The sequence below is a fragment of the Anopheles coluzzii genome, chromosome 3 (assembly GCF_943734685.1).
Source record: "Anopheles coluzzii chromosome 3, AcolN3, whole genome shotgun sequence".
Classification (NCBI taxonomy): Eukaryota; Metazoa; Arthropoda; class Insecta; order Diptera; family Culicidae; genus Anopheles; species Anopheles coluzzii.
This window is the reverse complement of record NC_064671.1, coordinates 54,318,492-54,341,921: the sequence shown is the minus strand read 5'-3', so window position 1 is coordinate 54,341,921 and position 23,430 is coordinate 54,318,492. Positions and strand designations below refer to the sequence as shown.

At 37.4% G+C, this 23,430-nt stretch overlaps 2 protein-coding genes across 15 annotated transcripts; one reads left to right on the top strand and one right to left on the bottom strand.

Moving 5' to 3' along the window:
- The first annotated feature begins 631 nt into the window (after positions 1-631).
- LOC120955973 (OTU domain-containing protein 7B-like) lies at positions 632-9,454 on the top strand. 13 transcript variants are annotated; one of them, XM_040377265.2, is made up of 6 exons: positions 632-987; positions 2,058-2,167; positions 2,784-3,444; positions 3,838-4,398; positions 4,751-4,940; positions 5,009-9,454. In XM_040377265.2, exons 3-6 carry the CDS (start codon positions 3,318-3,320, stop codon positions 7,590-7,592), a joined length of 3,462 nt encoding a protein of 1,153 aa, XP_040233199.2. In that variant the 5' UTR covers positions 632-987; positions 2,058-2,167; positions 2,784-3,317; the 3' UTR covers positions 7,593-9,454. The 13 variants fall into 13 exon arrangements, with proteins under 13 accessions (XP_040233199.2, XP_040233195.2, XP_040233193.2 ...); XM_040377261.2 differs by having other exon boundaries at positions 632-1,391; XM_040377268.2 differs by having other exon boundaries at positions 634-1,391; positions 2,784-2,837.
- A 3,734-nt stretch (positions 9,455-13,188) lies between these two features.
- On the bottom strand, positions 13,189-18,594 carry LOC120958537 (sulfate transporter-like). Of its 2 annotated transcripts, none has more exons than XM_040381410.2 (8): positions 18,389-18,594; positions 15,772-16,289; positions 15,557-15,678; positions 15,324-15,488; positions 15,146-15,250; positions 14,919-15,060; positions 13,893-14,497; positions 13,189-13,805 (listed from the first exon to the last, which is right to left on the bottom strand). In XM_040381410.2, the coding sequence occupies exons 2-8, from the start codon at positions 16,229-16,231 to the stop codon at positions 13,359-13,361; spliced, it is 2,046 nt and encodes a 681-aa protein (XP_040237344.1). In that variant the 5' UTR covers positions 16,232-16,289; positions 18,389-18,594; the 3' UTR covers positions 13,189-13,358. The 2 variants fall into 2 exon arrangements, with proteins under 2 accessions (XP_040237344.1, XP_040237343.1); XM_040381409.2 differs by having other exon boundaries at positions 18,357-18,527.
- Between the last annotated feature and the right edge of the window lie 4,836 nt (positions 18,595-23,430).

Genomic DNA, 23,430 nt, shown 5'->3' with positions numbered 1-23,430 from the left:
TCAGGGTTGGCTACGCGAAATGACATATGTTTTGATAAAACGAATATATGCGCAATCTGAGATTGCGCATCGTGTATTAATACGGTATGGAAATTCATTTCACCCATTATGTCAAAAGGAGCTTTTTTGTTTCCAAAATTAGTTGTCAATTTGTATGGGACGAGACTACCTGGTCTAAATACACTCTGATTATAACGATGGAAATGAAATTTCAGAGTGATGTGGAAAATAATTCAGTACGCAGTGAAAACCTATGTCTACATTCGAAAGTCACTTGCAAACCCCTGTATAATATGCACACTTTGCCAAGAACTGTCAAATTAAGCAAACCGCGTATCTTTGAATCTGCGTGTAAGCGGTACTGCGTATCTCGGGGACTACCTGTACGCGGAAAAATGTCTGTACAGGTACTCCCCGATATACGCGATTTCGCTATATGCGATTTTATAAATTTGACAGTTATTTTAGCAAATTGTACTATTTTGACTCAACGAATGTCAAATGCAAAATAAATTCCCTTTTGTTTAGCTATAATTTGCCTGAAAACCTATAAATTCGACTTACGCTAATATTCGAGATACGCTATTGCCTACGGTCCGCCTTAATAGCGCGCATCAGGGAATACCTGTATACTCTTCGAACACCGTCGTCAGTAGGGTGCTTTACTCTTGTTGCTTGATTTCATGGCCATCTGATTCACAGCACTATTGAAGCAAAGAAAGAAAAAAATAGAAACACACACGAAGTTTTTCGTGCGGAATGTCTAGTGCGAATCAAATTTAAGTAATTCTACAATCGGTATCTATAATTCATCTCCATTCTACTAGACTGCTTGCTGAATGGTATTGTTTTATGCTGAATTTGTGCGTGGCAATGTTAAAAGTGTACCACTGCGTTAGTGCAAGTTGTTTATTTGTGTTGTGTATCAACTAGCCATCGGTTGTGAAACAAGTGAAAATTCGGAGTAGTGTACATAAATATCCCAAGGTAAACGGAATTCCGTCGTCTGTAGGCAGACAAAATGCGTAATATGTGCTAGATGATTCATGTTTTTGGGTAATATGGCAGCACCATCAATTTGTTAGCACACTAAGAAGTATGAGTTGAACCTAATCAAATGTTTGTGTGCAAAACGGAACGGAAGTGATATCGGAAATAGATAAATGCGTGCATGGCCTGTTCATTCCAGAAGCGTGCATTTCTTAAGTAAATGAATGATGTGATGGCACATTCCTATCAGGGAACCGACGGATAATGTAATGTGCCAATTCTTCCCGTCCTTGAGATCATTGGGCGGGAGAAGCGGAGTGAGTCGAGCTGATCTTAACTCGAGAGAATGTTAATACAAAACAAACAATAACAGTGTGTCGTAATTTTTGCAACCTAGGCTGGTAAATCAATATTATTATTTTCTATTAAATGTAAGTGATACGGTAGATAAAGTTCACTGGTGCATTTTACCCATTGGTGTATTATTTCCCATTGCATGAAACATTTTTGATCAAGTAGCTTTGATCAATGCTTCGAACATTCACAACAATGCTGTAGTAGTAGTACATTTGGTTAATAGAGATTTTGAATCCAGCGACGCGACTGTACTCTTCTTCTACAACAATGCTGTATTACCAGCCGATAGCCTTGAACTTTGTGATTGAGCTGATGGAATTCATTGCAGTGTGATGCTATTCCAATGCTTTTAAAAGATTGTTGAATAGGTGTTACGTACGTGTTGCATTGTGTATGATAGGAACGTTTGACCTTACATTATATCAACAGTAAAGTTTAATTAAGAAACAGTTAGCTACTGTTGAGTTTTCTGCTTCCTTTTAGACACAATAACAATATTGTTATGATTTAATTTTTGAAACGCAAATATATCATTTTGAACGATTGAAATTCTTAGCACATTGACCTTGCAACGGTGTACACTCTAATTCTAATTAGTTTATTGACGTTCGGGCAAAGCGTCGAATTTGAATCCAAATCGCTAAGATATAAGTCATCTCAAAGTAAACGTACTTATCACAATATGTAACTAAACTTTAAATTACTTTTAGGTGCGCCAGTTCTTACAAGCATATCCAAGCGATTTTTACAAGGCGGACCGGTTCGATTCCCATTCAGATCTATTTAAAATGCCCAAAAGCATCAAACATCCAAATGCATGGTATTTATTTATAAGTCTAGATAGGACGTCTGTATCGATCAGCGTGGACGGATAGGCCGGCATTAAGCCAAATCAGAAGAAAAACAATAAGAAAATAAGTCAAAGTCAAATAAGAAGTGGATTTAACTAAGCGATAGTATTGTGCACACAAATGAAGAGATAATTTTTTGCAATGCATGGAGATAGTTTGCAAACTTCGAATATGAAAATCTAATTTTTTTAAACCTTATGAGGAAGAAGATGGATTTCTGATTTTTTTTTGTAAAATTATGCAAATTATAACGTATTTATGGGTTGAGAAAGGGATAAACACAATAGCGATATTAAATATCTTTAATAGTTTAACGTATTGGTGCAAGATTATAATATTGTTAGATGCTTTATAATGGTTGCTATCATGTTCGCTAATTGGCAAATTTTGCCATTTACAAAATTATTGTAATATTTCAAGAAGCAAAATCTAATGATTATTGTTTATTAATTTATCATTTTTATTTATATCACCTTTGATCATAATTCGTTAAGTATTGTTGTGTCTTCGATAGTTTAGCTTCAATTGGACGCAAATTCACTAAATGATTAATATATCTTGAACTCTTTCTCATTTCTTTTCAAGCTTTTTCGTGTGCTGACAGACAAAGCCACTTCACCATTTAACAACTATAGGAGGGTATTGCTCATTCGTTCTCTTGCCTCAGAAAAAATGCATACATTGTTTCAATAAAACATAAATATTCTAAATATTGTACAGTTAAAATAGTTTAGTTGCTTTTAAACATCGTTCTGGATGTCACTTTACAAGTACAACAAAATTAAACAACTTTCTCGACGTTTCTTCCGGCTACTGCTATTTAAATCGCAGCTAGTACAACCCAAAAAATAATAAGCCAAAATACCACTTTGTAGAGTGTATCAGTAAAATATATTACTAACGAGAAATAATCTTGCTTTGAGGCAAATATAAAACTCTTCCGCGATAAGTGTTACCGGTCCATGAACCGCTTGATTGAGAATAATGCAGTCCATGTTGGAGGAGGAGGCCATCGTCAAATCGTCGTGTGTGATTGCCCCACCAGCTATAGACTGAATCAGTTGATAGCATTCCATACTGTATCTTATTTGTGCCAGATAAAAGGAATCAATTCGAACAATGAACATGGAAACCACTCATTTAGTCACGGAATTCATCACGCACACTGGAGCTAATACGCAAGACGCAGTCAGCTGTTTAAAAACTTGGGAGTGGGATTTGAAGAAAGCGCTAATTGATTACAATGGTACTTATGATCTATGGCTAAGATATTTCTTATTCGTGGTGGTGCATTTTTGTTTTACAATAATATTTTGGTTGCCTTTTTTTAGTTTGTTTGGTTTCAGTAAAAACATTATGTGTGTTCAGTGATTCATATCGACACTTGTTAGTATCAATCAAACCAGTTTAAAGAAAAGGAAATTATTGAAGTATATCCAATAATTATTATATGTGCTTATGGAGTACACATGAGTTCGCTTTTATCGGTACACTTATGAATTGTGCATTATAGAATTCCGTTTGAACTATTCATCTTTATCCATTACATTGTATATTCATGTGTTTATTGAACATTGTTGATACGTATTGCGATTATTTTGGTATTATAATAATTCTAATTCAACATATCGTCCGATAGATACTTCGACTACGGAATATTTCAACAACAAGAAAAATGAAAGCGAAGATCTAAACAATTCACAATCATCTACATCCGCATCAACGCAACGTTCGTATGGATCTGCGTCTCCTTCAATGCTACCATCAGCAACAACATCGATGTTTTCATCGGGTACATTTTGTAAAAACCAACGCAACAACCAGCAACAGCCGCTACAAATACACCATATTCACGATTCACAATTTTCATACGTAACTAACGGAAGCGTGATCAGTAAAAGCGATAGCTTTGGCGAAAGTAACCGAATTAGTAGTAATAGCAATATTTCAAACGTGCAAATGCAATTTCCACCGGCAAATCTATCCACATCGTCTCTATCTACGATGAAATCACACCGTAATCCACAGCACAATCATTTTAAAAACTCCGCATCGTCTTCCATCGGGATTTCTATGTTCGGAAATGTGATTCATGAGAGTGGCAACAACATTGGAATGAACTACATCACTGATTTACAAACATCAACCGTACAGCTGAGGCCAACACTCACGAAAGCAGATTCAATAGACATTTTTGATAGTATGTTTCATATTTCGTAATAACATCGCCATCTTTTTCTCTCTAATGCTGTTTATCATCTTATGTTTCGCTAACAGTCAAATTGAAACCTTCATTGAAGCTCTTATTTATTTGCCAAATGTAACATGTGTCTATAAATGTATTCTTTTTTTTCTTAGACAACCAACAACTGAAATGATTCATTAATGATAGCCACGAAACAAATGTAGTTTAACAATATTAAGAGAAATGTTATTTGTAAATACAAATATGTTCAAAACGCTAGAAATATGCTTTTTCTTTTGATTATGCAAAAAGGCATGGCCAGTTCAATGGATTATAATTATACTTTTTATCTGTTTCTTTCATTTAGGCAAAAAATTAGAACGAGGAATATCACGTGCTACGGAAAATGTGACATTAGTTTCACGTGCTAGACAAGAGTTTGAGATGGATTTCCATGCTCATATTCACGAGCAAAATGACAAGAATCTTAACTTCATTGATACACCAGACTATACGTTTACTCTGCCCGACCTGACAAAATATACAGACGATTTTCGGTAAGTAAATGCCACTCGTTTACATGTGTAATTATAGCTGTAATGTTGTTGTATTTTTTTCATTTTAGCAAATTTCTTGAAAAAGACTTGATTGAAAACTCTACTCTTAACTCATTGGAGGCTACGAATCGTTTGAATTGGTGGTATGAATCAGGAGCTTGTCGAAAACTTTGGCCATTAGCCACTACAGGTGATGGCAACTGTTTACTACATGCTGCATCACTCGCTATGTGGGGCTTCCACGATCGCCGTTTGACCCTGCGCCGTACATTGCATGATATTTTATCGAAGGAAGAATTTCGTGAAGCACTGTATCGACGGTGGCGATTTCAGCAAACCCGTGTCAACAAGCAGGCCGGGTTTGTGTTCTGTGAAAGCGAGTGGGCTAAAGAATGGGAAGAGATTGTTGCTATTGCTTCACCAGAACCAAGACGTAACTCGAAAAGCACCGGGCCTTCCCGGCGACGATCGTTGTTGATCGAAAAAAACTTTGATGCTGCGAATGCTGGAGCGAGTGCAACATCGATTCACGATAGAGAAGACGTAAATGCTACTTACGAAAGCTTGGAAGAGATTCATGTGCTAGCACTAGCGCATATTCTTCGACGCACCATCATCGTGGTTTCCGATGTGTTTCTTAGGGATATTAATGGCGAAGCATTCTCTCCCATACCATTTGGTGGAGTTTATTTGCCGTTCGAAGTACCGTCAAACGAATGCCATCGAGCCCCATTGCTGCTGGCTTATGATATGGCACACTTTTCTGCATTAGTAGCTATGGAAGCAAGTAACGATAGTCCGCCGGCGTTAATACCCCTTGTAGATGAAACAAATCAATTACTTCCAATTCAATTTTGCATTGATCCTGGAAAAGATTTCAACTGGCGCGAGTACGATGGAAGTGATGGAAACTGGATACTAACGGACCGTGAACATATTGCGCTACTTAAAGAATATTTGGATATAGTGCATGCTACGGGCATCGAAAGTCCCGACGATGAAATTTACTACGACGATTACTCGGACGATGAGTATGAAAAGAAAATTGCGGAGGGAGAAATAGTATTCACATCCGATGAGAATTATAATCACAATGTCGGCACAACTTCTTCGACACCCGTTGTTACAACTGTGTCCTCGGCAGTTGCTTCCATGACAGCTTCCAATCAATCATTACCTGGGGGTGTAAGCGGAAAAGATGTTGGAAGCAAAAGTAAAGCGGCAAAGCAACTACAAAGTGTAGCAAAACAATTTGGTAGTATTGGGAAATCAATGAGTAGAAAGTTGCGTAAAAATATTGGTTCAATTACACGTATCGGAAGTAAAAATAGCCATAGCGGTAGTACTACGGGCGGTGCCAGTAGTAAAAAATCTCAATTTAATGATAAAAGTAATTTTCGCAGTGAGCTTCCGCGGTTCCGAATTTTGTGTGCGCAATTAAAATCACGGCGTCACGAATATCAGGAAGAAATGATCAAAAATTACCTAGAATGCGCTCAAGAACGTTATCTTGAAGCGGAGAAAATGCGCGACAGAAAGGAAATTGAACGTCTGACCAAATATGTCGCAGAAGTTGGTCAGCTTCATCGCGAACACGAAGAATATCCTGGTGACAGTGAAAGTCCAGAAGTATCACGAATGGTTGGAGGAGAGCCGGTCAATTGTATCAATGCTGGTTGTCTGAATTACGGTACTGCTGCGACTAGTTATATGTGCCTAGAATGTTATGAAATGCAATGCAAGAGAGAGTCATCAAAATGTATCGTAGATTCGACGGACTACACTCTTCGCTACGGGACGGGCAAGTCCAAATTTTACGCCGAAGCTGACATGGATGCACACGATCGCATACAGAAATTACCTTCGGCAAGGCGTTTAAACGATCTTGATCAAACACTGTATTTATCACGATCTACCTTCTACAATGATACCAAACCCGAAGACATGCATTCTTCATCAAACTCGGTCTACAAGAATGTTGTTACAATTGCTGGTGTGGATCAGTCATCCAATGCTAGTGGGCTTAATAGACAACACTCATACCAGCAACAACTTTATCATAATCATCACCAGTCGCAACATCAGCCTCATTATCATAGAGACGAAGAAATAAGTAAACCACCTCATCAGCAGCATGTGAGTACAGGTATGTGTACTGAATATGCAACCAGTGCCAAACCACCCATCGGGCCATCCTCATCCGGTTCTACGACTTCCAGTTCTAGTGGCATTGTAGCATCTATTTACTCTCCCGGAGGAAGCGTCGTCAGCGCTACTAACAGCACTAACATGCCGTACACTCGTACTGGTGCAATGTGTGTGGTAAATCTTCCACCAGTATCTAATGGTATAGAAAACACAGTTACAGGAACAGGCCAGTTTGCATGTAATCATAACGGATTAGTTGCTTCACATGGCTCATTGGGAAATACAAATGAAACCACAAGATCGTTACATCCTTTTTCATCATCGTCATCTTCTTCCTCTATCGGTGTAGTTGGTGGAAGTAGTGTACTGCAAACATCACATCCAACAGTAAACAGCAGCCATTATGGCAAAAATCAGCTATGTCGTACAGAGGGTTGCAAATTTTACGGTAGTATCAACACCAACTTTTATTGTTCTAAATGCTGTCAGGAGTACAATATTTAAAATTATTTTTTGTCTCAATCCTAATCGTTACTTGTACACTCAAAAATGGATTGTTTGGCATGACGCACTCTAAAAGGATTGATTTAATTAAGTACTAAGTGATAGCTTGTTTTTTGTTTAATTTTTGTTAGTTTGTTAACGTAATGATTTTTTTTTGAACATCATACGGTATGATCAGAATAGCAACAAATAACTGCAAGCTTGTATGCTAGAGAACTGTAACTGAATCGAAACCAAACAAAAAACACAAGAAATACGAAGGATACAGGAACACAAAGATTATATTGGCTGTTGATGTAGCATAGCGTAGTAGTGAAGTCAGTAAAATTGTGATATAATATAGGTCATATCCAACCTGATCATACCTTTTGAGAATATTGGTATATTGATGTAAATGTTAAACATTCTTACATTCTGGATATTGGATTAAAAATTTACTCCGATTACTTCCGCTCTACAGATACATATGCTTATATACATGCTGGAAAAATGTGGCAAGTTTGTTGCTCGATTGGAAGAAACGTTATGGTTAGAAAACGTGAAATGGAACTCAGTTTACAACATTTAAGATAATTTTTTACATATCCAAACAGCAGTTTATTTATGCTCGCACTTTTAAGTGTGAGCAGCAATTGTGAGAAATTAAAAACAAACCCCATTAATGTACAGCTTGCTAAATTGCACACTGCATGATGGTGTTCTACTTTTTCTGGATGATCACCTACTGAATTGGCCTATATAGGCTTCCTAGACTTGTTAGTACCACACAACCGGTTCATCAGTCCTTGCTATAGGGTGTAATTCATGAAACGGTTATTATGATTTTAGCGTTTATTTTAGATGCTGTGTGTTTGTTTGTTAAAACTTTGAGTGAATCAGATTAATGTGTGCGTTGTATTCTAGAATGTTCATTGATGTATTGCAACAAATAAAAAATATTGATTTTCAATTGCTGTGTTGCACTGATGCTTTGTTCTATAAACAATACGGTAAACTTTACTGTAAGCTAGAAATTTTCTCTTAGAATATGTTTTGAATCATATAAAGACCTGGTCAGTGTTACCTAAATCTAACAGTAAGGTTTCAGCCTATTCACTATTCAGCCGAATTTGCTTTGTAGTAAAATCTATTTTGAAATGGTAAAACAATATAAAATAGCCATTGAACATGGGAATCCGTATCGTTTTTAACTATACTTATACCATTTTGAGTCAATCGAGGAAACGAAAATATGGCATATTTGTATTGCTACTATGCTTTTACTTCTGCTATTTTTTAACAGATGAGTACTATGACAGATGAGCTACATGAAAGATTTACCAACTGTTGCGATTCAGATTTGTTGGTAACAACATTAATTTAAATTAACCTTTTTTACATTTATTGGTTTTATTTAACTGCACCTACATCACTTATATGAATTACATTTATTATTCAATTAACCATTTTTCTTGCTTTTTGAATTGTTGTTTAAGCTATGCAATAAAAGTGAAACTTGTTTTCTAAATCGAAATGTGTTACCATGTGTGAACCTATAGAACAGAATGTTAAACTAGCGCAACCCTAATTAGGTAGTCAGACAAGAGAGTAATAAATTATACACAAAGCAACAGATCAGAAAGCTCGATATATTTATTCTACATAATACCGAGGCATTACCGAAGTGAAAGTAATGCTAGTATTGTATGAAGGAGCAGAAATAACTTAGCGCATGTGCTAATGATATTTATCTTTTATGCATAACCAAAGTTTGTGAATGATTTAAAGAGTGAATTGGGAGCGAGTGTAAAGAAATGTGAAAACGATCGAAAACGTATGTGCGGCGCAAAGAACTCAAGAAATAAATTGTTGATGATGTGAGACATCGCTTGAATTAGGTTGCTTTCATCCGAAATTAGTTATTGAATAATGATTTACCATTACTTCTATATCATAATATTTTGTGTATGTCATACATACGTTACAATATAAAATATTCTATGATCACGTTACTTAACGGTTTTCTTTAAATTTGTAAAGATTTGTTATATGTTTCATTTATTTCACATTGTTCACATTTAACTATTGCCCGTCAACCTATAAAGGACGTTTTACATTCTGAATATTCAAAAGATTTTGTTATTTTAATTTTGTTCAAGCAAATGTTTTTTTCCCCCGTAGGCGTTTTTCTGTACGGTGGAACGGTATGTGCTAGGATAAAGAAAAAAATGAAAAGTGTCTTCATGTTACTAATATATTGGAAGATATTAATTATTCATTACAAAATTGTAGTTCTGTTCTGTTCATTCATTTTCATAATCACTGATTGAGTCAACCGCTACTGCTTACATTGCTGCAAAAAAAAAAATGCGAAACGATTTTTTATCGATATATTTCTAGAAAGAGTTTCTTTGCTCATGATGTTAGACATTTCATACTAGATTTTATCGGTCATAATTAAAAAATTGATTTAAATATTCTTCAGCACGAACAAAATGTTCAAATTAACTGGCAATAAATCTACTGCACTCGTCAATATATATGTCACACACTTGCACATCATAAAGTTTACGATCTTCCTAGCAATAGTTTTCAATTAAACCAGGTTTAGGTAAAGCTCGCATTTGCCTAAACCTGCGGTCGGCAAAGTCCAGCCACCGGGCCAAACGCGTCCCGCCGCAACATTCAATTCATTAGGCTTTACCATTCTAAGTTGCACGAGTTGACAATTGTTCCAAGTCCCTAACGGTCGCTTATTTCCCATTTATTTATTTATTTATTCTTTTATTAATATATTAATCATTAATTTATTTATTTATTTATTGATTTATTGACTTACTTCTTTAATTATTTTATCATTTATTTATTTATTTATTTATTTATTTATTTATTCATTCATTCATTTATTAGTTTATATATGTATTTATTTATTTATTCATTTATTCATTTATTTATTTATTTATTTATTTATTTATTTATTTATTTATTTATTTATTTATTTATTATTGAGGTATCAAGCCTCAGTGGCCTACATACTCAATTACAACTAATGTCTTATAAACTATGGACTCCTAAAATTAGACGTAATTTAATCTCGTATTACACTTGTACATTTCGGGACACTAAAGGACAAGTTGTATATTTTATAGAGACTTTGAGCCAATTGGCCTCATTTGCCTCTTTAGACAGGACAAGTCAATGACATTTAAAATTCTTATACATCAATAATAACGGATCCCTAGCACAGAAAAGACGGTAAAGAAAATCAGTCATTGAAAATTGTCGAGTTCTTAAAGGCGTAATAGGGACATACAAATTAACATTACTTAGCAATAGGGGTGCATCAATTCTTCCAGTTAACAATTTAAACATAAAAATTTCAAGTTTCAAGGTCTAGCAATTGACATCTCGTGCGATAATATGGTAGTACATCGTTATTTGTCCACGGAAACCGCTTAATAACTGCACGGGTAAATTTTCGTTCAATCCTCTCAAGCCTCTCAATTCGAGTAACTTGCTCCGGAAACCAAGCATCCGAAGCGTACTCAATTACAGTGATGATTTGAGTGATTTTTTAACTGTAAAATGATTTTTAAACTGAATTATATGTCCATACGTCCTGTTAGCCCTAGCAATAACGTCTTTTGTCTGTTTGTCCGAGAGTCCTGTTAGCCCTAGCAATAACGTTGTTAGCTAATTAAAGTTTCGTGTCTAGCATAATACTTAATTTTACATTCTCTAAAACGGACGTCACACGAGGCGTAAACTCAAAAAGCTTGATTACGCTTGATTTATATGGTAGATCGTAAACTTCCTGTCAAAAGATTATAGGGTTGTATGGCTGAAACCTAGTTTACGTCAAAGTTTACGCTTCGTGTGACGTCCGTATAACAGTTTCAGAACGAGGCAATGAAGTGTAAGAAAGAACATAACTAAACATAACTGAGCACTTACTGACGTTGAGTGACAAACAGTTTAAGGAGCACCAAAGATTAAAAACATAGAAAGCCGTGTAATCGGAGACAGTCATTAGAGCTACGAACAGGAAAGTACATATTAACGTCTTCCGCGTATTTTAGAACCGGGCAGTCAAGTGTAGCGTTAACAATGCAATTGATAAAAAGAATAAATAATACAAATGATCACTATTCCCGGAATATTATCGGGTCCAGAGGCTTCAGCTTTGAAATCATTAAACGTACATCATCTATTGTAAAAGAAGGTAATGAAATGTCAACGAAGTCCTGAGACACGAAACGTAACGCTTCTTCTACCTTCAGGTTTTGTTTGGGAAAACTCGTCCCGCGTGTCAGTAAATAATCCTATGGTCCATAAAGTCCAAAATGATTTAAAGTAGGCAACCGCTTAAAACCAAGCAATTGCCAAAATGCAATAGGCAGTGCAACGCGATCTCTAGTTCTACAGCTCCATAAAACCAAGGAATCTCCATAAAACCAAGATCTGTTTAAACTAACTGAAATCTAGTTTTTTATTACAGTAGAACGTCGATTATCCGGGGGCGGATTAACCGGCGGGCGGCTTAACCGTGCGCATAAATGTGACAGCTGTTCAAACGTACGGCGAACATTTGCAGCGATAGTCAAGTGGGCAACCAGTTTTTTTGTGCAACTCTGTAGTGTTTAGTGGTATTTTCGAAATTCATGTTTGCCCATGAAAAGTTGCCAAACCTATAGTTATTGAATAAAATAATATTCTACAAACGATTAATCGATTAATTCAAAGTGAATTAATCATAAAACTAGTGAATTTGATAATTTTTATATGAATTTGACATTTCTTGGACCATTATCCGTGCACATCGATTAACCGGTAACCGTCCGGTCCCGAGCTGCCCGGATAATCGACATTCTACTGTACTTCAATCGAACTACGTCTATGAAATAAAATCAATGCGTTGACCAGATCTATGGATTTTCATAAAGGTGGTTTTGTTTATTTACAATCTAATTCAAATTATGATTGTTGTAATCCACTCTTAAGGTTGAATATTTCCTGCTGATGATGCTGATACGATACATACTTTAAATTTTGATATTTCCATTGGTTTGATAATAAAACATCACTCAGTTTACATCAGAAAAAACTAAAACATCGGAGAACTTACTTAAGCAGGCACTCATGAGAGAGCCCAATGTTTATTTTGTTAGTCGGTTTTTTATTGCAGTTTCTTGAGTACGATGACCCCATTTCTATGATGCTTTCAATCATTGATCCATATGACTCTGGCTTTTTTGTGGTATTGATCCTTTGTTTAATTCGCATAGGATTTTTTCCTCGTCTGGAGTTTGTGATATCGATGAGCTGAACTGACCAAATCCGATCACTATTAAACAATTTTTATTGCGATTTGAACACATAAAAATCAACACGTTAAAATTCAAGGGAGGACCATCCTTCGGGCACAATCACAGCCACGTAATCGACAACTAAGAGTGCAAATATTGAGTCCACAACACCGAAGTAAATGAATAAATCATCACAATATGTATACTAACATATAATATTTATGTAACAAAAATTATTCATATAAAATTTCTTATGCTTCAGTGTGATATTGTAATGCATGCAAACATGCTTCAATCAACTCTTTTAAATCGACTAATTTGTATTGGCATTTATTCTAATTTTTTTATTGATTATTTACTGACATTGGTTAATAACAATTTTATTACGCCCCCATGCTCAACCACATTGCGCTCGCAAGACAACCAATTTTGCAACTATGAAAATGTATAATCAAAAACTATGAAATTAGTAATACAACTTTTACAGACGTACTTCTTGTATCGTTTGCGATACTCCTGCCCGTAATCTCAGTTGTTTCTGGGCAAAATGTACCGCATCGTGAACAGTGGGATAAGTGCGAACGTAGTTTTCCTCTCCACCAATAAAATTGCATTTCTTCATCTTCTCAAACACCAGCGGTGAACAGCCTGCAAGAAGCGTTTGTACATCGATTACCTCCAGATCTTTAACAAACGTTTTGAAGGTGGAGATGGCCGACGGGTCTATATAGCTAAGTGCAGTAAAGTCCAATATAAGATATTTGATGGCATCGTCCGCTTCTATAAAGTTGGGGGATTTGCGACGCTTAGTCTCCTCCGTCAAATTGATATTTAGAAATTGGCAGATGTTGCTTTTGAATACGGCACGTGAAGCAAAGTGCAGCCCTCCGCTGTAGTGTACGATCTTAATACCACGATGTTCGATCAGCTGGAAAAATAATTAAAACAAAAACAGAAACACTCCGATCAATAAAGCTCCTGCTTTAAACGCGAGATCAATTAAGCTACAACGCACCCCTTCATAGCGAGTTATATCCAAGTATACATCTGAGTTGGGAACATTTCCCATCTGGCACATGTACGGCCTGAGTGCACGGAAAAAGATGCTTGAAACGCTTAGAGCAAATCCGACCAGTAGTCCAACATCAATCGATATGAATACCACCGATATAAACGTGAGCACCCAAGTAACACCATCGAAAAAACCTTGACGCCAGAACTTTGGAAGATCTTTGGCCTGCATCAATAAACCTTGCACAGAAACTGCGATAATACTGGCGAGAATGCAGCGAGGCAACGGCTGGAAAAATGATGCCACAAACAAAAGCACCACCGCAAGCAAGCTGCATGAGATGAGACCCGTTATTTGCGTTTTTCCGCCCGCCAGGTATTGGATAGCTGCACGTGAAAGAGACGCTGCAAAGGGATAACACGAAAAAAATGACCCAAATACGTTGCCCGCCCCGAGTGCTAGCAGTTCCTGGTTGAAGCCAATTTCGTAATTTTCCTTCTTAGCAAATATTATTCCCAAAGAAACCGATACAGTATAGCCGACTACAGCCACGGTGATGCTTTCTGTGAGGATTTCTGGTAATATGTCGAAGTTCGGAAGCTTGGGCGCTGGAAGTAACAGAGTTAACAGGTTATTAAAATTTTCAAAATAATTTAGAGGAACTAATAAATTTCTTGAATATTATATCATTTGAGAAAGACCTAACCAAATGCTAACATTTTTAGCATGTGTTGCTTCTTTTAATTAATAAACGATTATCAAACAGTTACAGTTACATTACTTGTATAAACAACTCTTCCTGCTTAATATTATCTCAAGTAAACATTTTTTAATCAACCACCAACAATTAATTTTTTATAATTAAATAATAAGTGAATACAATTATGTTGGGCATAAAATTCACGTTGGCCTTAAAGCACGAGACTATAGAAGCGAATATTTAATCTTTTTTGGGGCATTCCACTCAGAAGGAAAATCTGTCCCCGTAGGAGTTATTCTGCCTAGCTGGGCAGAAATAAATTCACTCACCTGGCAATCCTTGAGGAATTGTTCCAACTACCTTTATTGCATAATTTTCTTTTAGGTTGTATTGTATCGATAACAAAGTTCCACCAATAACAAGAATAAGCTGAATTGGAATGGGAATGATACAAAGTTTGGCAAGGCGGGGCTGGAACATGGAAACATTATTCAGTTAAAAAAAGCTCATCAATTAATCGTGTGTAGTATGTGTAGTTGAACAAAAAAAAACAAACCTTTATTATTTCATTGTTGATCAAAAGTATGATTATAGCAACTGCAGCTATCGCCAAATTTATAAGATTAGTTTCAGGTATTTTTTTTCCGAGTTCATAATAAGTCTAGAAAGGGACCGAAAGGATCACAATGATTTGTTAGCATATTCAAAACTTGTTAAGGTATAGGAGAACTTACATAAACGATTTCAAACTTACTACCCAGCGGAGGCAGAGTTACGCCTAGTATGTCCTTCATTTGAGATGTAAAGACATAAACTGCCGCCCCCGTGGTGAATCCGGAAACCAAAGCTTCAGAGAGTAAAAATGAAGCAGCACCCATTCTAAGCAGACACATTACTAGCTAAAAGATGTAAGACGTTAGTTTGACAGTGTTTTCACGTTTTAACTAAGTTAACACACTAGTACTACCTGTATTATGCCAACAAGAAAACATAACGCAGTTCCGACCTCCAAATTGGTGAAGTTTGAACCCTCCCCAGAGTGATTGTAAACAACTTTTCCAGTCATAATCGAAACTACCGCCAACGTACCTGAGTAGTGTAGGGTAAGATATATGTATATGTTTGATACACATTGTTTTGTTACATTGTTTTGTAAATAGCATTGTATGCCTGTAAGCTCACCCATGGAATTATGTCTTGAGGTACCCAATAGGAAATAAATAAACACTGGAAAGAATGCCGTGTAGATTCCGGTGATTGGTGGCATGTTAGCTATAAGTGCATAGCCCATTCCCTGCGGTATGTGCATTACACCAACCGTTAATCCACTGATAAGATCTCCAATGAAATCACTAGGAAATGAGTACTCCGGAAGCCATTGGAAGATCGGGAAAAGTCCAGTAAGGCATGTTTTCGTGTCCATCTCTCTCATGCTTTCCAGAGCTTCTTGGTAGAAGTTAGACTTTGGTTTGAAGTAGTTAAAGGCATTGTTCAGATCCTCTTGCTGGTAATGTGGTCGGGCAACGATAACCTGCGATATTTTTGATCGCGATCGTCGACCCCCCGTGGGTTCCGGAGTGTCGTTGGGATCGCGACTGTAAGCCGGATTCATCATTCCATTCGAGTTCCGTGGATGTCGCATCTTCCGCCAGTTCTTAATAGATTATTAATAGAAGGCGTTTCTGACCTATCCCTAACGGCTGCAGTGGAATAGAATTATAAAATATATCAAAAAATTATGATCACTAAGTGTGTTGTAACGTTAATAATGGATCACCCATAGCGTTGGGCCATAAACAAATCTCTTTTAGGTAACGTTTAACATGTTGGTGACAAATAATGTGGCAGATCGATTGATTAAACATAGCAACACTGAAGTCGCCAAGGATTGTTATTTATTGTTGTTTATAGAACACATTTTCTGTATATGCTTGATAATATGTTCATTTTAAAGATTAAATGACAAAGCAAATTAGTAACAACCCAGTACGCTTTGCTACTCGATTGTTATACCATGTTTGATGTCTGTATTACAAGTTTGTTTTGAATTTCTTGCATATTGATTGACAAACAAATCTGTGATAAAAGCAATCTAAACAAGTGGCAAAGCTTTACTACACAGCATTAAGCTGCATGAAGTGTGCGCTGAAATCTTGGCTCAAAATTAACATGAATGTGATAAAGACCCATTGATATGTATTGGCTGAATATCAGATTATTTGGCACTTTTGGCATATCAGATCGGATGAAACGGCATTACAAATGCTGTTTTTAAGTGTGTTCATGGGTGCCGCGTGATATTTTTCATATTTTGTAATAAAACTGTATTTAGCTTAAAACCCCGTGGATAAGGATTGCACAGCATTGGCGTAACATATTACAGTGTGAATTAATGAGTAGAGCATCAAAGTGGGATCCTTTTTAGCTAAATCATATAGACGAAATGTTCAATTCTTAAGGCCGGGGGACATTGTCCGTACTCGCTAGTGTAATTTCGATTTTCACTTGCGTAATTTCGATAAACGTCCACTCGGCGTTCACAAAAATCACACTACGGAGTACGATCAATGCAGCCCGGCCTTTAGATCCGTTTCGATGTGAATTTGTTTGTAGAGTGCTGAAAAAATGTTTTTTACGTTTTGATTTTTTTTTTCTTCAAACAAAACCTTTCAGCTTTTAAGAGCATATTATTTTAAAAATTAATTATAAAAAACAGGTTAGTTATTATCAAAAACCAGGTTAGTTATTATTAACGCCAAAAAATCCAGAGAATTATCGCTGTGGTTTACACACATATTCCAAATTTCAAATCAATCGGATTCCTAGAATCAGAGAAATAAGGGGGTAGCCGGTTGCCTGGAATAGGGTTAAAGAGAAATTTCAGATTTTTTCGTATAAATTCAATTCAACAATTTTTATCCGACAAGTAACAATTCAGGCCGCACATCATTTTTAATAATCTTTTTCAACGTCCCACTAACAATCTAACTATCGATTATGAATCTGATGTGATCTGATATCTGGTTCAGTGCGGTCTTCGCAATGCTCTACAAGATCTTGTCGGCTTATACAAGCTTTCAAGACTTATTTCAGAATTAGATTCGAACACCTTCTCGGAAAAATGGCAAAACAAGGTGGTGCTTTCATTAATCCCAAGGAGCATTACAGAGATCAGGTGGTGGAATCTATAATCAAAGTGTATGTAGTCCAGGTGGTCTCAAAACATGTTTTTTATAACCAAATTTGAACGTCACTTTTTGGCCGGACGGGTGAAACCCAAGCAGGCAAAAGCAGGAGTAATAAAAATCAGCCTTCTAAATACACACACCTTGGAATAAGCCCACCTCTATATTATACCCACTCAGATAGCTGCTCGAAAACTGCACTGCAACTGCAAAACTGCAACAGCTGACAGGCTGAAATTTCAGCCTACGAACATAAAACGAAAAAGGCCCCAATGTTAGATCACTAAGATAAGCATGCAGCCGGAGTAATGCGGACCCTCATGCGTAATGTGCAGCGCAATCTTGAAATACAGGACTAAGTTTCATGAGTACACTTATTTTTGCTATTTTGGTAATGTAACCATAGTTTAGCTATAGACGAATTAAGTCGAGACGTCAAAGTCTTTATAATAACAGCAAGTAACCAGAGTTCTATCGTCACTACACATTCAGGGTAAAATATTATAAATGTCTTAATGTCCTGTTTATATAATATCAACATTTATTTATTAATTTGCCACTTGTCACTTTTTCAGTAAATACCTATGTAAAGGAGCAAAACCAGCCCCTATCACCTGGTTTTGATTTTCACTATACACCAAATGAAAAATATAATGCAGCAGTCTGATCTGGCCGAGGTTACACTAAAGACTAAATTGAACATTTATCAACAGCCATAGCGACAGTTTCCATCTGCTTGAGCGCCGCACTTGAATTTCGTTTCGCACTTCGAATAATCGTATCACAAAGACGATAATGATTAGCGATGATCAATTAGCAAGTCCACACGATTATCATACGAAATTCCCATGTAATAGAGTGATCTGTGGAAGAATGCTCTAGATTTGATGGATCTTTCATGTCCAAGTAAGGTTACTATTGAAAGTAAACATCGTTCACGTGTTTGTTTGGGTGTGGATACATAAAAGTGTGAAATTGGGTAACCTTCGCCACCAAATTCACAAGCTAGCATGCTTTCAAGGGGAATTAAAGAAAAACCACTGAAGAATAACAAGTGCAAGTGAAAATTCAATAAATTAGTTTTTCAATGCGTTTCATTGTACCATAAATCAATAAATATCTTTATGAAATATAAACATATAAACAACTTAAGATTTTTAAATGCTTGATGAATTTTATCGGCCAAAAAGAGATATACAAAAAAGATGTCAAATTAAGTTTTGTATGTTAACCAGGGCCGTACAAACGATAACTGATAACAAAAATAAGGTTCAAGCCGTTGTTAGTTTTTAGAAAGATTATTTTAAAAATTCCTCAAAACGAAAAACATTGTTGACAGGTTAAAGTTGCGTCAAATGTATGAAATATACGCTTTGTGCGTGGTGTGAAATCGAATACTCGATGAGACATATTACATGTAGATGTGGTATTCTGAACAACTTAAAGCTACTGTGTACATGTTACGTCGCATTTTTGATAAACTCTTACTTTCGTAAAATAAAATAAATGAAAAACTTTGTAAAAATGCTCTATATTCCACTGAACTACTAAAATAATTGTTATGAGCTAACCTGGACCAGATGGATTGCTACTGGTGACTCACCGTTGGCGCGTGAGCGATCATCGGTTGATGTGTGCGTGCAATCCTTCCGGGTCATCGTTTGCGCGGTCAACGGGGTCGATCGGCGAACACGCCGGCACTTGGCAACTGGCAAATCAAGGAAAGCGCACGAAAAGGGAACGACGGGAACAGTCCGCGTTTTACGTTAGAACAACGTCTTTCATGTTAATGTTTCGTTTCGTTAAAAAAAAGTTCAACGTTTCGTTTTATGTTAAAAACGCGTGTACCTCTATTTGTACTATAACCGAAGAAAGAAAGGAACATAACAATAACCTTACACGATCAGCCTGTTGGCAGGCCCCAGGACATGTCAGTGAACTTTCCCGTAAGCTGGTGGCAGGCCCTTTGGGCCTGCCATTGATGTTTTGCTAGGGAATCAACAAACATTGCGAATACAGGTAGTCCCCGAGATACACGGTACCTCTTATACTCGGATTCGGAGATACGCGGTTTTATAAATTGGACAGTTTTTTGAATAAACTAATTTTGAGTTATGCTAAAAACCATTTCAAGAGGTTATATTCACTTTTATATTCAGTCAGCATCATATAAAATAATTGATGACTTTGCTATAATCACCCTTTACGATCAAAATTATACGACATTTAGTGAAATTTTGGCTGGAAATCAAGAGATTCGATTTACGCGGAAATTCGAGATACGCGGTATTTTGCAACCGTTTTCGGTCCCCAATAACTGTGTAACTCGGGGACCGCCTGTAACTGTATTCTACTCGCATGAATAGCAGCAGTGAGCAAGTAAAATAATGTTGTTGTAAGAATTATTGCGGTTGATAACAGTGTTGATGAAAGGAGTAGAGTTTAAATTACAGCGAAAAAATCATTTTTGGTTCAAAATCTACTGTTTACGTTCTAGATGCCGGCGGAACGGAAAGTTGATGAAAATAAGCGCAGTGCTGAACGTGTTAATCGGAACGGAATCCTAAGCCAGATGCGTCAAACTCATTTGTTCTGCAGGGCACTTGTTAACCCGAAAAGCCTGTTGCGGGCAGCAATAATTAACTCAAATATCGATGTTAAAGGCAAATATGGAGTGGCTTAATCATTACTCCATAGCGTTGCGGGCCGCATACTGAGACCTCAGGGGCCGCCAGTTTGACATACCTGTCCCTAAACCACTCCTTACAGCAGTCAGTAAACGACTGGAGAATGCTATAAATATAAAAAGTTGAGCTTAAATTCCGATGCCATGATTCTGAGAAAAAAAAACGAAGGAATACAAGGTATGGAAATCATGGGATTAGTATTGGGTAGTGAGCGAAAGAGCTATCTCAACCATTCCGCTCATCTCACTGAGCGCGCTTGAGCTCACTCAGCTGAAAAAGGGAGTAGCTCTTTGATGAGCAAAATGTGATCATTTTTTTATAAATTCATAATTGGGGAGTATAGAAATTCTCGCCAAAACACGAAAAAGGACCCATTTTCGATTAAGATCTAGTTCACTTGAAGTACTGCAAAATCAAACATTCAAATGAATGTAGCAGAAAAATATCATCGTCTCAAATGATATTTTTTTCCGTGATTGTCAAATGAAAACGTGAATCTAGAATGCGATGCTTCAAAAAGTATCATTTTGTAAAATTTTATGTCTACAACTATCACCGTTCGCAACACTGATTCTGACTGTAATAGCACAAAAGTGCACATGAACGAGTTTTCTACAGACAACCCAAATAGCCTTCAGCCGAAATACTAATGCGCAGAGCTACTCAGCTATCGAGCTACTAACGAACAGAGCTCTATGCTCTGAGAAAACATTCTCAAACACTCATTAAAAATTTTCAAGCTCTTAAAACTTGTTCTCACATGCGAGCCCGTGGCCGTCGTCAATTTTTCTCACTCTGAGAAACTGAGAAACCCTTTTTTCAATTATAAACATTTAAAACAATTTCCAACGTTATTACCGATAAACGAACAGCACAATTGTACATATATCAGATAGCCGATCGCTGCATCGTCAACTTTCTCAAAGATTCTCTTTTAAAGATTCTCAAAAGATTCTCAAAGCGATTTTGTGCCAATCCTAAAAACGTTGAGAACTTAGATTTCTCAAAAATACTTGTGGCCCGCAGCCTCACTTTTGACTACTTAGATCAGGTTTTCTTCGCTCCGCAGAATATCTACATCAAGTTTTTCAAAAAGGTGCTGGTGGAAATGTTTTACTGAATAGTAGTGTATCAGTTGCAGGACTGTATCGGTTTCAGGACCGAGATAGGTTCACGATCCGTTCCCAGACTGAGTTAGATCAAGGTACATTCTTTGACCCGTATAAAAAAGGTTGTGGTTAACAACAGATGTGGGACGGTATCATTTACAGGATCGGCGTAGGTTCGGTATAAGCTCTAGATTAGGTATGGATTCAGAACCATTATCGCGAAAGATATTTACTAAGAATAAGTTATAGGACCGATATGAGTTGGGGATCAGTTCCAGGAACGGCTCCGAGATTTAAGTTTTGCACTACCCTCCAAAGCCGCTTCTAATTTTGGCTGAGTCATTCGATAGTGATTCCCGTGGTTTGTCCCATCACTAGTTCGGTGCCGTCCGAAGCCATGCTTTTCCTATGTACTATCCTTAGTTTAATCAAAAGAAGGAAAACTAGTTAAATTTTAAACAAGATAAATAGTAGAAATCTGTAAGTTAATAAAACACCAATCGAATTTCGCGCTTAACAAATTTGACTATCCGGACTACTTTGACAGATCTGCCTGTCGACAAGCGGCAGCGGACGGCTTCGGACTGTTTTGAGCTTGGATTTTTATACCTACCTGTCGGAGCCGCTTTTGCTTTTGGTAAAGTCATTCGATAGCGATTTCGGTTATTTTTTTTTAATTTTTTTCATCACTGGTTACTAAGAGAGCTCTGTTCTCACCACTATCTCTCGCTGAATGTTTACTTTCATGTGATGTGTCATGGCCTCGTGGTACAGTCGTTAACTCATACAACATGACTGTCACTTCGAAGGACACATGCATGGAGGAAGGGCAAGAGATGCTGGCGCAAGTAGCAGAACAAGGCAACTACCACAGCAGCAGCACAGCGGCAACACGAGCTGCAGCAATGATGCAGTTTACGAACAATAAGCCTGCTGGCTGTGATGGACTGGCGGCCGAGCTCTTCAAGATGGGACCGGAGAGGCTTACCGTCGAAATGCTTTATCTGATCGTGAAAATCTGGGAGCAGGAGCAACTACCGGAGGAGTTTAAGCTGGATGTCAATCACCCAGTCTACAAAAAGGGTCCCAGATCCTGTTCTCCAGACTTGCGCCCCTTGTTACAAATTTTGCTGGCAGCTACCAAGCTGGGGTTGTTGAAGGCATATCCACCACCGACCAAATTTTGCAGTCTACGGCAGATCCTCCAGAAAGTACCTCTATCCAGCATACTATGGGCTTCACCGACCGACTGAGATCCACAAGATTTCGAGCGCGTACGAAATGTGAGATATATCGCACATTGATTCTGGGGGTGTTTGAGCGACGCATCCTCCGGACCATCTTTGGCGGTGTGTTTGAGCATTAGAGTTGGAAGGAGAAGGATGAACCACGAGCTTGCTGAGCTATACGGCGAACCGAGCATCCTGACGGTGGCGAAGGCTGGCAGGATACGATGGCTGGTGCATGTCATGAGGATCTCATGCCCCACCAAGAAGGTGTTCGACAGCGATCCCCAGTTCGGCATAAGGCGCAAGGGAGCACAGCGAACTCGATGGCTGGACCAGGTGAAGTAAGACCTGTTGGAGATCGGGTGTCTGCATGGATGGGAGGCTGCAGCCAGGGACCGATCATCCTGGAGAATGATTGTTGCCCGGGCCATACCACATCGACGTGCTCTATCGCGTGCATGCCAACAAGAGAGAGAGGGGAGGATCATGCTCCGAATGGACCGTGCCCCCATACGTAGGACTGACTATCATGCTATAGTAATAAATAAGTCACTAAAACCGAAACCCATAAGTGGTACAGACAGGCCTTGGCCGACAACGGTTATTGTGTGAAAGAAGAAGAATACTAGAC